Source organism: Solanum pennellii, chromosome 2 (genome assembly GCF_001406875.1).
Source record: "Solanum pennellii chromosome 2, SPENNV200".
NCBI classification, from domain to species: Eukaryota; Viridiplantae; Streptophyta; class Magnoliopsida; order Solanales; family Solanaceae; genus Solanum; species Solanum pennellii.
Window position 1 is genome coordinate 39,496,745 of NC_028638.1, and position 16,520 is coordinate 39,513,264.

The following is a 16,520-nucleotide window of genomic DNA, read 5'->3' on the forward strand; positions in this document are numbered from 1 at the left end:
AATATCAAGTTCAAGGCTGAATCTTTTCAAAATGAAATGAACTTGGGAAGACCAAAAACTTCAACAGCAGAGAAAACATTATGGTTTGCTTCAATAGAATTTGCTGCAAAGCGTAAAATCTATTTGGGCCTGTCATGTTGGGCTTTTCTTAAGAGCAGCGAATGTCCGCAAACTTACAAAAATATACTATAAATAAAAAATAGGAAAAACTACATGATATAGCTAACATTAATATATATTTAAAATGAATAGCTATCGTTTACTCTTTTTTTTTTGTTATATAGCTATACTATAATATTAAATAGCAAAGTTAATTAATTATACATGAATAATCATTTTTTTTCAATTTTATATGTATATTAAGAAATATTAAGTAGCAAAGTAATTAGTACATACCTAATCAATTATGTTAGGCATGTTTTACGGTGCTTGTTCTCTATGTTTATCATCTTCAATGTTTTCTCTTTCAATATTTCTATAGCATCGATTTATTTTATTTTTCAAAAATCCTTTTGATTCACAATCCTTTTACATAATTGCAAGAGTAATTTCTGTGATTCATCTTTATTAGGTATCGTCTAATTGCATTTTTTCTTGTTTTTATGAAGATTATATTTGTATACGTCTATATATTTTCATAGAGTTTCAATTGAAGATTTTTTCATTATAATGGTTAAAATCAGTAATTTGATATACATTTATTTGATGAATTATTGGATGAACTTCCTTCGTTGATTTCGATAGCAGTGGAAAAAAGTAGTACAACAAGAACAGGAGAAAAGAGACATTGAGATTTAATTGTACAACAAAAGCAGGAGAAAAAATTAACAAGTTATATTCATACGTATATAGTTGTAAAAAAAAGTAATACAAGATGAATATGAGCAAAGGTTGATTAGGGTATATAATTATATTTGATTACATGTCGCGCCCCATTTTCGCAGAAAACGGGTTTTGTGCACGACCTAACAACTCTTTTGGGATTTCGAGTTTTGGAGTCGCCACCTAACGAATTGAAGCGCGTTAGGGCACCTATCTAACCTAACTAAGTCTAACTAAGGTCAACGAGCCAGAGATTAGGGTAAGGGTTCAAATTACCTCGAGGGGAAGGTGTTAGGCATCCCTCGAGGTCCACAAGTGTGGGTTCCGACCGTATCTCATGCAATCTATGTGGGGGTTACAAGTAGCAATCAAGGTCATTTAATTTATTAATTTATTTAATCTAGCTAAGTGATAACAAATATAAAACAATTAATTTTATTATTTCATTAATTTAAACATGCAAGGCTAGATGATAGCAACAAATAAACAATCAAGTTTTACTTTTTATTTAAAACATATGAGACCACGTTATAAACAAAATTTGTAAATATTAAGCAATTAATGTGAGAAAGTAAAATTATGAAAATTGAGCAAGTTTTGAATATGAAATTTTTATTTTAAAAAAAAAATGTTTGTTTCTTTATAGGGATGATGCCACGATATTGTTGATCGCGCTCCTCCACCATAGAAACAATTTTGATTTGAGGTCGGTCTAAAAAAAAGTTTATGTTTTTGAAAATGATTTAAAAGATTTAGTTTACATGTAGGCACATAAATATTTACACATAAGTACACATAATTCTTTTTGAAATTCATGGGTAGGTGGTACTTCCGAGGATGCGTTGGTTTAAAAATTGGAACTAGACCTCATTAGTTCCTTTGACTTTCCCACTAACGATAAGTTAGGAGATAGTACTTGTAATTTATTTCAAAAATAATGTCATAATCAATCCAAAATTTCAAAGGAAGATTGAATAATGACTTTTAAGAAAATTATGTTGCAAAAACTTTGTAAGTGATAAGAAACTAGTAGAACATTAAAGTGGTAAATTTATTAAATGCAAAGGTTCTACGATGAAATATATTTAAAGCCAAATAATCCGTTAAATGCATGAAATGATTCTAATTTAGTATTATTAAGAAAGAAAAAAAAACATATTGCATCATGAATGCGGAAGACAAATAGGATTACTGATTAAATAATATTAACTAATTTTAGGGGGAGGGCTCAAATATGCACAAACAAATTCTTTTTTTTTTATGGATATGTTAAAAGTTATTTACAAGCCTATAGACATGATTTCTAGGTGTTCCAAAAAAGAAAACAGAGTAACTCATATATGCATGATTTTGTAAATCTAAATGATATGAACAGTTTAATCCTTAGGCATGGTTTCTACGTGATAAGTCAATGCTAAAAGTTATAGCATTTTAAAACACCTAATCAGCCTACTAAATTATTACGATTTGATTTTAACATTCAAAAATTAATGGAGTCTAATTATTATTTTTAAAGATTTATTAACGAAAGCGTCGAGCAAATTGAAAATTGGTTAGATTATAACACCTACCAAACAATAATTCTAGGTGGTTAAAGACAAACCTAGGCATGATTTCTAAAAAAATAATGAACAAGTAGCATGTAAATCCCCCTCCGCTATACGACCCCCCAAATAAATTTATATATATGATCTTTAGAGTTACAATTGTTACAACATTTGAATAAATAAAAATAGGAAAAAAATATATATATACATTCAAATAAACAAATAAATCTTTCTTCAATTAATCTTCAACTTGGACTTCAAGTTTGAAACCTGTCAAAGTAATCAAATAACTACACAAGTAATCACACTTATTAGTCAAGGTGAGACAATATGCAATTGTTTAATGACGAATTCTACATATATAAAAAAAACAATAGCTTACACAAATGTGAATGTAAAGATAGTGTGAATGTTAAGAATACTAACCAGTTAAGCAAAACGAATTGATTCGACTTTTACTCGGAAAAAGTAGTAAAATAGCGAAGAAAAAACACTTGAATAATTACCGGATTCTTAATGTGTTGTTAGAGTAGCAAGAGAGCAATGAGAGAAGGGAGAGTGATGAGAGAATTTTTTTGAGAGTGAATAAGTGTGTGAGTTCATGAAATAATGAAGGGAGGGGGTCTTATTTATATAGCAAGGAGGGGGAAACAAATAAGGAAAATAAATATTTAAAGGAGTCAATTAAATATATTGTTTTCCTTATTGAAAAAGAGGGCCAAAATCAGAAAATTTTAAAATATTTCATTACCAAATATAAACAAGTAAGAATAAATTAATAGAGTAATATTTTTTTCTTAAATAAAGAAGAGCCAAACCAATATTATTCTACCATATAGAAGCAAGTAAGAAATCAGTCAATTTTGAAGTAAGGAAAGGAGGATCAATCAATAATATTTCCTTATTTCAAAGGAGCCAAAATCATTTTTATCTTACCCAAACAAAATTTTTAATAAAGACGAATGAAGTAACAATCAATACACATCAATAAGGAGATATATTTACGGAAAGACAATATCACAACTCAAATCAAGAACGGATACAATTCGTCATATTTTTTTAAAAAAATTTACAATATAAAAACAAATAACAAATTAAACAGATCCTAAATACATTAACAACTTAATTAAGCGGAGACAAGTCACAAGTCATGAAATTCCATTTTAACATTCTTGAATCAGAGTCACCAAAAAAATTAGCTAAGGGAACAATTTTATCATTCCAAATTATCAACTTTAAATCAAGAACCAACTAAATCGATATCATAAAACCATAACACAGTAACGACAAAAGCAGGTAACATAGATATATATTGACATTCCAAGTCACAATGAATACTATTTTGAAAACACAATATCAGAAAATTTGCGGAGTAAGATTAAGATAAGATAGTAACTAAAATTGAGACTGAACTATGCATAGCCAACTTACAAAATAAAAGAAGAACAAAGCCAGAAAGATGAGGTATAATTTAAAAGAAATGTACCCGAACGGATCTTGTTAAAAATCCGTCTTTTAATCCCCTTGAAACTTTCGAAAACATCGCTGGAGTTCACTTATTTGCTAGTCGGTTTTCCTGCTCATCTCTGCCAGAGCTGCTGTCGCTAGTGGCTGCTGTCCGGCTGCTCGCTGATGGCTGGCTTTTGATCCTCACCGGAGTTCGCTCGCCTGGCTGCTGGTTGCTTCCGTCGGACTGGAGAGAGGGGGAGAGGAGGCGAAGAGGAAGACGAGAGCGAGAAGGTCGCTGCCAGCGGCTGCTGGCTGGTGTCTTCTCCGCCGGTGGGGGCTGCTGTTCGTCGTGGCCTCGCCTGGCTGCTGGCTGTTGCTGTCACCTGTCAGCTCGCCGGTGGAGCTGCTCGCTGCCAGAGAAAGAGAGAGGGGAGGAGGGAGGAGAGGTGGTTGCTGGAGATGGAGAAGCGCCTTGCTGGTCGGAAAAAGGGAGAGAGAGAGGCGGCTGGAGAGAGGGAGGGGAGGAAGAGAGAATGATGGATGATTTTTTAGGTATTAGGCTCTACTTTAGGTTGGAATAGGTGGATTAAATATGGACCATTGATTTAATACGAGATGAAGAGTTAGGATTCGATCTAGGAATTATTTAAGATGGATGGATGAGATTAAAAGATGAAAAATTTAAATCAAATTGGTTGGAGGATTGGAATGGCTAAAATTGCAATTAGATTGGCTAGAATTGAAATGAAAGAGTGGCTATGAGTAATAAAATTTTAATTGGAGTGGCTAGAATTGAAAGAAATTAGAATAAAATAGGCTAGAATCTAAATAATTTCTAAAATATTTTTGTATAATTGAAAATCATTTAAATTTCAAAACATTTGAAATTCATTAATAATTTAAAAAATATAATAATATTTACAATAATTTTATAAAGTAAATGATACTAAAATATATAATTTTGAGAAAAAATCGACTAAAACTTTAAAACTTTAAGTAAATTTTAAAATACGTATTTAGTCGAATATAATCCTAAAAATGGTTAAAGGTCGGTCAAAATTGGGTGTCAACAATACACTTGGATATTCGCATTGTATTATGTTCTATTTTTCTTATATTTGGGTTGTCCATATATCCAATTTTTGTTCAACAAGTGTATTCAAATGTATATAGGTGTATTAATAAGGTAACTATATAAATTGTTGTGCTCTTATGCTAAATTGATATACTTTACATAGTTTAATATATTAATACGTTAAATTTTTATGATGGTTTGTATTTTTCAATTTTTCATACAGTGAAATGGTTATACATCTAGATACTTGTGTTGTATTATATTTCATTGTCGTTTTTTTTAAAATTGTCCAATTGTATTAAAATATTATCACAAATTGAAAGGTTGTTAGCGTATATTAGTATATTTGAATACACTTGGATACTCACATTGTGTTATGTTCTATTTTTCTTATTTTTGGGTTGTCCGTGTATTTTTGTTTAACAACAAAGGTAGTCATATGTATATTATATAGGTGTATTCGTAAGGTAGATGTATTTAAATTGTTGTGCTTGTATGCTAAATTGATATACTTTATTAAGTTTGATATATTAATACATTAAGTTCTATGGTGATTTGTATCCTAGATATATTAATACATCAAGTTATACAAGTCATTGTTTCCATTTGAAATCAAAGTATTCATGCTAACTGTATAAATTAAATAATACATTTTTCTTATTAGGAAATTAGATTATATGTGTTGAATCGTCCGATTGAAGCGCCACATAAGTAATTTACAAAAATCAAAATTACCGCACATGTTATGCTTGTCATGGAGTTCAACTATTCAAAATCGAAGAAATAAGATTCATTCATCAATTCATCAAATATAATAGATAAATTTAACTAAATAGAATTCTATGAATATTTTTTATGACGTCTGAATAAGAACAATTAAGTAAGAACAATAGAGACAACAAAAGAATGGGGTAAAATGTATCTAATATTTTTGTTTATTTAAATGGAATCTGAATATATATGTTTTCAATAGGTAAATATTAATTGGTAATTTAATAATGGAAAGTTGAGAGTCTTAGGGAAGTAATTAAAGGGTTGTAACATAAATTACCTTATTTAGTGAATTAAATTATAACTGTATTAATAATAATAATAATAATAATAATAATAATAATAATAATAATAATAAAAGTTATACAACCAGCTAGATATAGACATAAACTGTAATCATTTTTTGTAAATATTATACTTATAACTATTAAAATTCAATAACCCTATAAATATAGTCATTTTTGTAAGTTGTTCAAAAAAATATTTATCATTTATAATAATATTATTTTTCACTTGATCCCTTTTAATACATTTATAATACAGTTTTAATACGTATTACAAAGAACAATTTAGTATTCACATACAATACAAATTTAATTGATGAATAATATATTTATCACATATTTTAATACACTTAGGGGTCGTTTGGTGTGAGGGAAATGAAAAAAAATATATAGTCTTGTGATAAAAAATTTTTAATACTGGGATGAAAGTTTGGTGTCTTGTATGGTTTACATGTTTGGGATGACGTACCCTCCATTTTTACCATAGTTATATGATAAGTTATCCCATATATAGGGTGAGATAAGTTATCCTAGGATGACTAACCCCGAGATAAGCAATCCTTGGATAACTAGTTCCCAAATCAAAAACCCCTTATAATATAATGTGTCAACTTCTTACCAAACAAGCATAATATATTTTTAAAACAATTATAATACATATATATTGCATACTTAATTCACTTTTAATACATACTGCAGATTTAAAATATATTGTTATGTATTGCTATAAATAATACTAAATAAAAAGTTTTGTTAAAATAAGTATTTATTTATTAAAAGACACTCATTTAAGTAATTTTTTCTTAATTGTTTCATTTTTAAAGAAAGAACCCAAAATATTTCTACTACTTCAAGAGGACGAGATGATAAAGGTGCGCGCTAGGCGTTCATGTCACATCAGTCTCTAACCAAGAATCTCATTAATGATCAAATTAGGGTGGATTCAATTCATTAGTAAATGAAAAACTCAAAAAAGAAACCTAGCAAAGAGGAAGGATCACTAAAATGATTGGATCGGTTCGATTTATAGTTATTAGGGCATCCTAACACGATTTTACTAACTTTAGTGAGTTATTCCAAAGGACCAAACAATCGATTACTAATGGAATTCCTTATTGGCTTTCGGTATAAAATCAATTGATTGCGAATTTTCCAAACATATCGTAACTCGTAAGCCATTCTGGTTCTGAGAAATGAATCGACAAGGTACCATAGAGAAGCGATTTTAAATTAGAGAATCTTGACCAATTTAAAAGATCATTAATTGTAGTTGAAATAACTCAATTTAAAATTGTTTGATTAAGTAAAAAAATTTGAATGAAATTCATAAATATTTCAATCTCATTCTTTTTTTCATTTTTCTTTTTATCGTTTAAATATTCAGAACCTAAGACCATTCAAATTCCTTTTTTGCAAAAATTAATATAATGACTTAGGTTAGTAGTAGCAAAATTGTTGAGATATACAAAAATGAGATAACAAAATCTAGTGGGGTGAAATTGCCTAATCCTAGTTTTGCAGGGACCATTGTAGTTCAATGGTAAGCTGAACAGTAAAGACAAAAGAAAGCTAAAACCTAGTAAGCGTTACCCTTCCAACTTTGATTTTCATTCTTCATTGTGGCGTCTCAAATACTGAGAAGATATTCACTTCAGCCTAAGCAACTTTCTCCATATGTTATATTGACATCCAATTTAAGCAAATCAAGGTAACTCCTTTTCTTAATTTGTCACTTTTTCTGTGTCTCATTTTTTTTGAATTGTATGCATTAGTAACTATGCTAATTATCTTGAATCAGTTCGATCTGTTGTTTTCTTTCGTTTTTGCCAAATACCCATCATTCAGATGTTGAAAATAAAGCATAAAGTGTCAGTCTTTGGTTGTGGGGTTATTGATGAGTTACTTAAACATGGTTCTTGATGGATCTGTGAAGATAATAGTTATGAAGATGTTTTTTTCTTCTACCTGTTTTGTGTAGATTCTGTGGGGTTGCTGATAGCGAAGTGATGGCAGAAGAAAGTGGCAGAAGTTTTGCCCGGAGGAACCAATTGTTGGAGATAGAGAAACAGGTTCATAACTGGTGGACTGAAGGTGATGTTTTTAAAGCTGAACCTAAAGAATCACCTCCTAAAGTGGGGGAAAAGTTCTTTGGGAATTTCCCTTTTCCTTACATGAATGGATATCTACATTTGGGTCATGCTTTTTCATTGTCAAAACTAGAATTTGCAGCAGCATATCATAGATTGAAAGGTGCTACTGTTCTTTTGCCTTTTGCCTTTCACTGCACTGGGATGCCCATAAAGGCATCTTCGGATAAGCTTTCGAGGGAGATATCAATGTTTGGGAACCCTCCTGTTTTTCCAGCTAGGGAAGAGGAGAATGTTGAAACAGAAGTGAAGGTTGAGATGGAAGGAAATCAGCCTGCACCGGGTGGAAAATTTAAAGGAAAAAAATCAAAGGCAGTTGCAAAGACGGGTGGTGATAAGTACCAGTGGGAGATAATGAGGAGTTATGGTCTGTCGGATGAGGAGATTGCCAAGTTTACAGACCCATATTACTGGCTAACATACTTTCCACCACTGGCCGTAGAGGATCTGAAGGAGTTTGGATTGGGCTGTGATTGGCGTAGGGTTTTTATTACAACTGACATTAATCCATACTTTGATTCGTTTGTGCGGTGGCAAATGCGGAAGCTGAAAGCCTCGGGAAGGATTGTTAAAGATCTCAGGTACACCGTATATTCACCCCTAGATGGTCAGCCATGTGCTGACCATGACCGTGCTTCCGGTGAAGGAGTTATACCTCAGGAGTATACCCTTATTAAGATGGAAGTTGTCTCACCTTTTCCACCAAAGATGAGTGCTCTGGAGGGGAAAAAGGTATTTCTCGCAGCAGCTACCCTGAGACCCGAGACCATGTATGGGCAAACAAATGCTTGGGTTTTGCCTGAAGGAAAATACGGGGCGTTTGAGATTAATGATACTGAGGTTTTTGTCATGACTTATAGGGCAGCTCTTAATCTAGCCTACCAAAGGTTGTCTCATATCCCTGAGAAGCCTACTTGTTTGGTTGAATTATCTGGTCAAGATCTTATAGGTTTGCCTTTGAGGTCTCCCTTGGCATTTAATGAAATAATATACACTCTGCCCATGTTATCTGTTCTTACTGATAAGGGTACTGGAATTGTAACTAGTGTTCCCAGTGATTCCCCAGATGATTATATGGCCCTCCATGATTTGAAGTCAAAGCCAGCTTTCAGGGCCAAATTTGGTGTGAAGGATGAGTGGGTCGTGCCGTTTGAGATAGTTCCGATCATTAACCATCCAGATTTTGGAGACAGGTCAGCTGAGAGGATTTGCATTGAAAAAAAAATCAAGAGTCAAAATGAGAGAGATAAGCTTGATGAGGCAAAGAAAACAATTTACAAGGGCGGGTTTTATGAGGGGATCATGATTGTTGGAGAATTCGCTGGTATGAAAGTCCAAGAAGCAAAAGGTCTGATCAGGAGTAACCTTTTGGAGTCAAATCAAGCTGTAGTATATAGTGAACCTGAGAAAAAAGTCATGTCGCGATCCGGGGATGAGTGTGTTGTGGCTTTGACCGATCAATGGTATATCACTTATGGAGAATCAGAATGGAGGAAGGCTGCAGAGGAGTGTCTGGCCAATATGAATCTCTACTCTGATGAGACACGACATGGCTTTGAGCACACTCTCAGCTGGCTTAATCAGTGGGCTTGTTCTCGCAGTTTTGGGCTTGGAACTCGTATTCCTTGGGATGAGGAATTCTTAGTTGAGTCCTTGTCCGATTCCACTATTTATATGGCATATTACACAGTGGCACACTTCTTGCAGAAAGGGGACATGTATGGTAATGATCGTTCTTCAGTGAAACCAGAGCACTTGACAGATGAGGTCTGGGAATTCTTGTTCTGTGATGGGCCTTTTCCTGAAAATTCTTCCATATCTTCTTCTCTTCTAAAGGAGATGAAGCAGGAATTTCTCTACTGGTATCCATTCGATCTTAGAGTTTCTGGCAAGGATCTTATTCAGAATCATCTTACCTTTTGCATCTATAACCACACTGCCATATTCCCTAAGCACCACTGGCCACGTGGTTTCAGATGCAATGGGCATATAATGCTTAACTCTGAGAAGATGTCTAAGTCCACTGGGAATTTCCGAACACTCCGGCAGGCAATTGAAGAGTTTTCAGCTGATGCCACACGCTTTTCTCTTGCTGATGCGGGTGATGGGATGGACGATGCTAACTTTGTCTTTGAAACAGCTAATGCTGCTATCTTACGTCTTACAAAAGAAATAGCATGGATGCAGGAAGTCCTTGATGCAGAGACATCTTTAAGAACTGGGCCTCCATCCACATATGCTGACCGCGTATTTGCTAATGAAATAAATATTGCAGTAAGGACTACAGAGAAGAACTATAGTGAGTACATGTTCCGGGATGCTCTGAAAACTGGTTTTTATGATCTTCAGGCTGCCAGAGATGAGTATAGGCTTTCCTGTGGTTCAGGAGGCATGAACCGGGATTTGCTATGGCGATTTATGGATGTTCAAACACGACTTATTGCTCCTATCTGTCCACACTATGCTGAATATGCCTGGAGAAAGCTTTTGAAGAAGGATGGTTATGGCATCAAAGCTGGGTGGCCAGAGGCTGATTTGCCAGATCTTAGCCTTAAGAAGGCCAACAAATATTTGCAAGACACGATTGTCTCGATGAGGAAGCTGCTTCAGAAGCAAGTTTCTGGTTCAAAGAAAGGAAATGCCAATTTGAGTAGCCAAAACAAACCTTCTGTGGGCCTGGTATATGTGGATGAGCAGTATAGTGGATGGAAAAAGGAATGTTTGGGAATCCTGCAGAGGAAATTCGACACTTCAACTGGCTCCTTTGCACCTGACAAAGAAATCCTCTCCGAATTGCAGAAGAGTGAGATCGGGCAACAAGGCAACTTCAAACAAATACAAAAGCTGTGTATGCCATTCTTGAGGTTCAAGAAAGACGAAGTAGTGGCTGTTGGGTTTCAAGCATTGGACTTGAAGCTTCCTTTCGGTGAGATTGAAGTCCTTGAGAAGAACTCGGAGTTGATCAAGAGACAGCTTGGTCTTGAGACATTGGAGATCTTATCTATGACAGATGATGCTCTAGAGAGAGCAGGGCCTCATGCTGCAGTTGTGAAGCAGAATCCTCCCTCACCAGGAAATCCAACTGCTATCTTTCTCTGAGTAAATCATTTTTGCCGCATAAGTTATGTGATGAACAGGTCTTGTTTGAGACCTACATGATGTGATACTCTCGTTTTAGATCTTTCTTGTCCGTGCATTCTGCCTACATTCTATTACTTGCTGACATTCTAGGTCCAAATTAACGGTTTATTTGCTTCAATCTTGATATGGAGCAGCTGCAATCATATCTCCACAGTAGTACTCGTTGAGTAGGAATTTGACAATTTGAGCATCTTTGAGTTTACCATTCTACAAGGTTTTCCTAGTTGTATCTTCTTTTGATCATTTCTGCTTATAGCTTGATTGTATAAGCTGTTCAAGTATGACTGTATTTTGTTGAGTAATTTACGTAATTTCATATTATGAGGCCTTTATTTATTCATAACAAAATTTTAACTGCTAGTTCCATTTCTTTCTTGCCAGAATTCCACGGAACCTTCTTTTTAATGGATCTGTCACACTCGATGTTGCTCGAACACTCCAAAAATGTTGTTGCGTTGTGTCGGATCCTCTGAAAATGCATTACTTTGGAAGGATCCTAACACTCGCCCATTAACATTTTTGAAGAGTCTAAGCAACATAGGTTGCATTACTTGAGTGAATCGAGTAAATATAAAGGTATATATGGTGTTGGCTAAGCCCTTTAGTTCCTTGGAATTCTTTTGAAAATTGTTATAAATCACCTTCCATTCAGGTTTAAGGTGAATGTAGGATTCAAAACTAACAATATGCATTATAAAAAGGAAAAATAAGTGAAACTGTCAGAAAGGCAAGACTGAACCATAGAACATAATAGCTCGTTTTAATTTCACATCGAGCTAAATTTAGCAATCTTCCTCCAAGATTTGCTACGTAATTCTAACTTCATTCCAAACTACATATATCCTAATGAAAACTAACTACAATCTGCCCATCAGTTTCCTGCATTGGCATGCTCCCTGCTGCCCGAAATATAGTGACATTCATGAAGATCTGAGTGCCTTTAATAACTTCAAAAACACAAACATCACCTACTTTTAACTGATTGTCAAGCACGAACGCTACCCAGCCAATGCCAATCTTAGCTTGTGCTTTTCCCGTATAGTATGTGACAGGCAAAGATCCCCTGCCTGCAACACGAAGCATTATGTTGCTGCAGTTTTCTGGGATATATGTCCTAGCAAATCTCAACATTATGCACTGCCAAAAGAGATGAACTCAATTCAACGTGTTCTAAATCTAGTAAAGATTACAGTACTGTAAACTTATACAAAGTGACGGTTAATTTCTAGAGCTTACCAGATGATTGCTCGATCTGGAGATATACGAAGGATGCATAAAAGATGTAAAGAATGGATTTTTAGACTTGAAATTAGCTTTTGCTCTTTGATATGCTATAGCCTTCTCTTTATCCATTACTGTCTTGCGCACATCATAAATTACACTGGATTGTTGACTCTGCATCTTGCAGCCTTCGTTGTCGATTGCTTCACACGGAAAACATACATGTAACAAGCTAGATGACTGATATGAAGTTTGTGTTCATAGATAGCAAATCAGAGAAGATCAAAATACTTACTTAAGTGGTCCACTATTGTGAAAGGAGGTGAAGCAACACCCTGTAGCTTCTTCTCAATCTCCATTCTTTTGATATGAATGTCAAGTGAAACATCATCCTCTGTATCTCCTTGTCTTTTCATTTTGCTGGACTGTCCTAATGGACAATGGCCTAGGTTTTCAACAGAATGCACAACCATGTCTGAAATTTTTGTTTTCCCTGATCTGTTGCTTGTTGGAGTACCATCTAGGATATCTGTAGAATCATCATCCGACTCGGTGGACGGTGTACCATGAACTCTCAAGAAAATATTTATCAACTAATTTAATTTCCTTCATAGCTTGTACACAAAATACGAACCAAAGTGCATAAATAAATGGATGCTACACTTAACCTGACGATTCTTTTGGCTCTGTTTTCACTTTCTTAGATTTTCTTGAAGCTTCAATGTTCTCTTCCTCATCGTCTTTCTCTTCAACATTTTCTACCTCATCCTCGGAGCTGAGTTCTTCAAAATGTCGAATGTTGGTACGAGGTTTCTTGGAGTAATGCAGGACATGAAAGGTTGATTTCTCAACAAGATAGAAGATCAACATGTCCCCTAACTCCAACTTGTTATACACCACAAACCATCGCCAGTCTCCTTCACATATAAAATAATCAGACGCCTCCCTAACTATCTTAGCTTCCCAAGACATCCCGTCATCCATTTTAAGTAAGGCCGTCTTGGCCAACATCTTCTTGTGTTCTTTGACAAAAGCAGCCGGCAGTCGCTAACAAGTGCGGATCATCAAGTTTAGGAAAACTCACATTTCAGAAAGAAATAAATAGAATTTTAAGAAAAAAAACTTACGATTTCATTGATAAAAGCCTTGTTCAAGTAGATTGGAAAAAGATGGATGCTTGTTGTCGGATTTCTCCATTTTGCAAAATTGAAATGACAGTAAGAAGAAGAGGAAAAAGAGAGGAAAACTGGTGTTGGTGAAGTTGTTGCTGTTGTTAATGCAGCATTTCACATTACATACACAATGGTTGTGTGAGGAGTGAGTCCCTGCTATCAATTTGGTCCCGTTTAGTTACGAGTAGTTAATTAGACCCAAACAATAATCATTTATGAGAACTTCCCTACAAAATACTTTTTTATCCGTCCTAATTTACGTGACGTTTTTCGGATATCAAAATTTAAATACAAGAAAAATGGAGGAATGCCACCTGTCAGAAAAAAGAAAACAAAATTGTGGAAGAAAGTAACAGAGGACAGACAGCTGGGCAGTAGTAACAAGCTGATAGGTGGCCTCACACACTGTGTGTGAGAGTGTGTAACGTGAAATGGTGCAGTAACAAACTGACAATAGTGAGCCAACATATTAAGCATTTTTTTCTCCTCTTCTCTTCTCCCCTATTTCTTAGTTTCATTACAATGGCAGTGGTTCCCAACAACAAGCATCCATCTTTCTCCGATCTTCTTGAACAAGGCTTTATCGATAAAATAGTAAGTTTTTTTCTTTTGAGAGTTCCCATCTACACTATATTCTTGCTCTGTTTTCTTTGTAACTGAGTTTTTCTAATCTTGTTAGCGAATGCCGGCTGCTTTTGTCAAAGAACACAAGAAGATGTTGGCCAAGACAGCCTTACTGAAAACGGATGAAGGACTATATTGGGGAAGCCAAGATAGTGAAGGTGGCATCTGATTATTTCGTATGTGAAGGAGACTGGCCACGGTTTGTGTTGCATCACAAGTTGGAGGTAGGAGACATGTTGATCTTTTTTCTCATCAACAAGTCCACCTTCCAAGTCCTGCTATACTCAAAGAAATGTCTAACCAACATTACACATTTTGAGGAGCTTAGCAGTTCTGAGGATGAGGTAGAAAAAGTTGAAGAGAACAATGAAGCTTTATGAAAATTGAAGAAAGTTAAAATGGAGGCAATGTATTTATCAGGAAAAAGGGGGTGACTCTAAAGAAGGGGGAAATTCATGCTATTCAAATTTACGTAACCTTGATCTCTTTCTAGTTTATACATTTGGTATAGTTTGTTGTTTTTGTTTACTATGTGAACAAACGATGCAGAGACTGATTAGGGTTAAGTTCTAAGTTTTGTTGAATTTTGCCATTTCTGAACCTAGTTACAGACTGTATGTATGAGATTACCTTTGATTCTCTCCCTGAAGCCCTTTGTAGTAACTCAGCTAGGGCTTACCTCTTTGTTTGTCTCTGTCTGGTTTCATCATGAAAGTAGCGAAATCTGATGCCAAAGCTCCTGAGACTAACAAAGTGAATGAAGTAAAAATGGAGCCAGTAATTCTATTAGATTCTGAAGAAGAGAGGGTGGATCCATCCCGTGGCTCCAAAGATGGGGGAAATCCATGTTATTCACATCGAGGTAAGGTTCACCTCTTTATAAATTTGGTATGTTTAAATTGTTTTCAGTTAATCTGAGCATGAACTAGAATCTATGGTAGACACAACGAAAAACAATCGGTGCATATAGATCATACTCATGACTACTTGGGGTTAAGTCCTAACTACTGTTGTTTCTTGTATCAAGTTTGCTATTTCGGAAACTTAAGTCACTCTTTTAGCCTAGTTAAAGATTCTTATATCATCGTGAGTCCTGACTATTAAGTATGAGATTCCCTTTTAGTTCCTCCCTTGCAGTCTTCTTAACCCTTCGATTTCAGCCTGCACTGATCTCATCTAGCCACAATGTCACTGTTTTTTTTGTCTCACTCTGGTTCATCATGAAAGGAGGTAAATCCCATGCCAAAGATGATAACATGCTTGGCCCGATGAAGAGAACTCCAGAGACTAAAGAAGCGAAGAGAGTCTTTATGCAGCTAATAGTATTATCAGACTCTGAGGAAGAAAACGTTCACCCATCCCGTGGCTCCATAAAATTGGGGATATCCATGCTATTTGCATCCAGGTAGCATCGAGCCCTTAATACATTTAGTACATTTAATTGTTTTCAGTTAGCTATGGATGCACAAGAGCGATGAGACACAATGAAACAGAAATGATGCATACTAAATAATCATACCGACAAATTGGGTTAACTCGTAATTGCTCTTGTAGTTGTATCAAGTCTGCTAGTTCTGCACAAGCGTAGTTACAGACTCGTATATCATCGCGACTATAAGTATGAGATTTCCTTTGAGTCCTTCCCGGAAGGCCTTCTTGTCCCTTTCTTTTCAGGCCACACTCACTTCACCACCCCACAATGAAATAGGAATATCTCTTACGTAGCAGAGACAAGGAAACGCCTCGATGATTACCTTAAGAAGATGAATGCTTATAACAAGCGAGTAGCTGATGAAAAGGAAACTTACAAGTCCCTCTTAGATGTTGATTAGTAAAACTTGCATTTATTTTAGGGGGGGGGGGGTTAAAGATGATTCTAGAGCAGCTACCTGTATAACTTAATAGTACTATCTACATTTTACTTTGATGCTGCTTAGTCCTAATTTAGCTAGGTCTTTGTCCTTCATGGCTAGTACATGGATTTCTATCTAATTCGACTCTTGCTGATTGTCTACTTTGTTAGTTTCTTGATATATATAGGCTCTACATTAGAGTTGAGATAGCTTTCTGTTCTACCTTTTCGTATGGGGGTTTTGGTTGATTGTCTACGCGGTAAATGTTTGAGTATGTCCTGGTTGCATTTGACATAGCCTTCTAATGCAAGCTCAGTAACATCTTGTTTTTGTTGCTACTAACCAAAGATGCAGAGAGCCAGAGACATACTATGGAAGTTCAGGTGCAAATGAAACAAGGTAAAAGGGTGGGGA

General features: G+C 34.9%; 2 protein-coding genes across 2 annotated transcripts; one reads left to right on the forward strand and one right to left on the reverse strand.

The window, feature by feature from the left end:
• The first annotated feature begins 7,496 nt into the window (after positions 1–7,496).
• LOC107011032 (leucine--tRNA ligase, cytoplasmic-like) lies at positions 7,497–11,557 on the forward strand. Its single transcript, XM_015210348.2, has 2 exons — positions 7,497–7,656; positions 7,927–11,557. The coding sequence occupies exon 2, from the start codon at positions 7,955–7,957 to the stop codon at positions 11,192–11,194; it is 3,240 nt and encodes a 1,079-aa protein (XP_015065834.1). The 5' UTR covers positions 7,497–7,656; positions 7,927–7,954; the 3' UTR covers positions 11,195–11,557.
• A 522-nt stretch (positions 11,558–12,079) lies between these two features.
• On the reverse strand, positions 12,080–13,441 carry LOC107010892 (B3 domain-containing protein Os11g0197600-like). The gene is made up of 4 exons (XM_015210151.2): positions 13,126–13,441; positions 12,753–13,028; positions 12,473–12,660; positions 12,080–12,373 (listed from the first exon to the last, which is right to left on the reverse strand). The coding sequence occupies exons 1-4, from the start codon at positions 13,439–13,441 to the stop codon at positions 12,080–12,082; spliced, it is 1,074 nt and encodes a 357-aa protein (XP_015065637.2).
• Between the last annotated feature and the right edge of the window lie 3,079 nt (positions 13,442–16,520).

What these genes read in the sequence shown, in the direction of transcription:
- LOC107010892 (XM_015210151.2), bottom strand. Translation starts at nt 13,441, where the DNA reads ATGGATGACGGGATGTCTTGGGAAGCTAAGATAGTTAGGGAGGCGTCT. An exon ending in AGAGCCAAAAGAATCGTCAG is followed by an intron (nt 13,029 to 13,125) that starts GTTAAGTGTAGC and finishes TTTTCTTGAGAG; the next exon opens with TTCATGGTACACCGTCCACC. An exon ending in CACAATAGTGGACCACTTAA is followed by an intron (nt 12,661 to 12,752) that starts GTAAGTATTTTG and finishes TTCCGTGTGAAG; the next exon opens with CAATCGACAACGAAGGCTGC.
- LOC107011032 (XM_015210348.2), top strand. Translation starts at nt 7,955, where the DNA reads ATGGCAGAAGAAAGTGGCAGAAGTTTTGCCCGGAGGAACCAATTGTTG.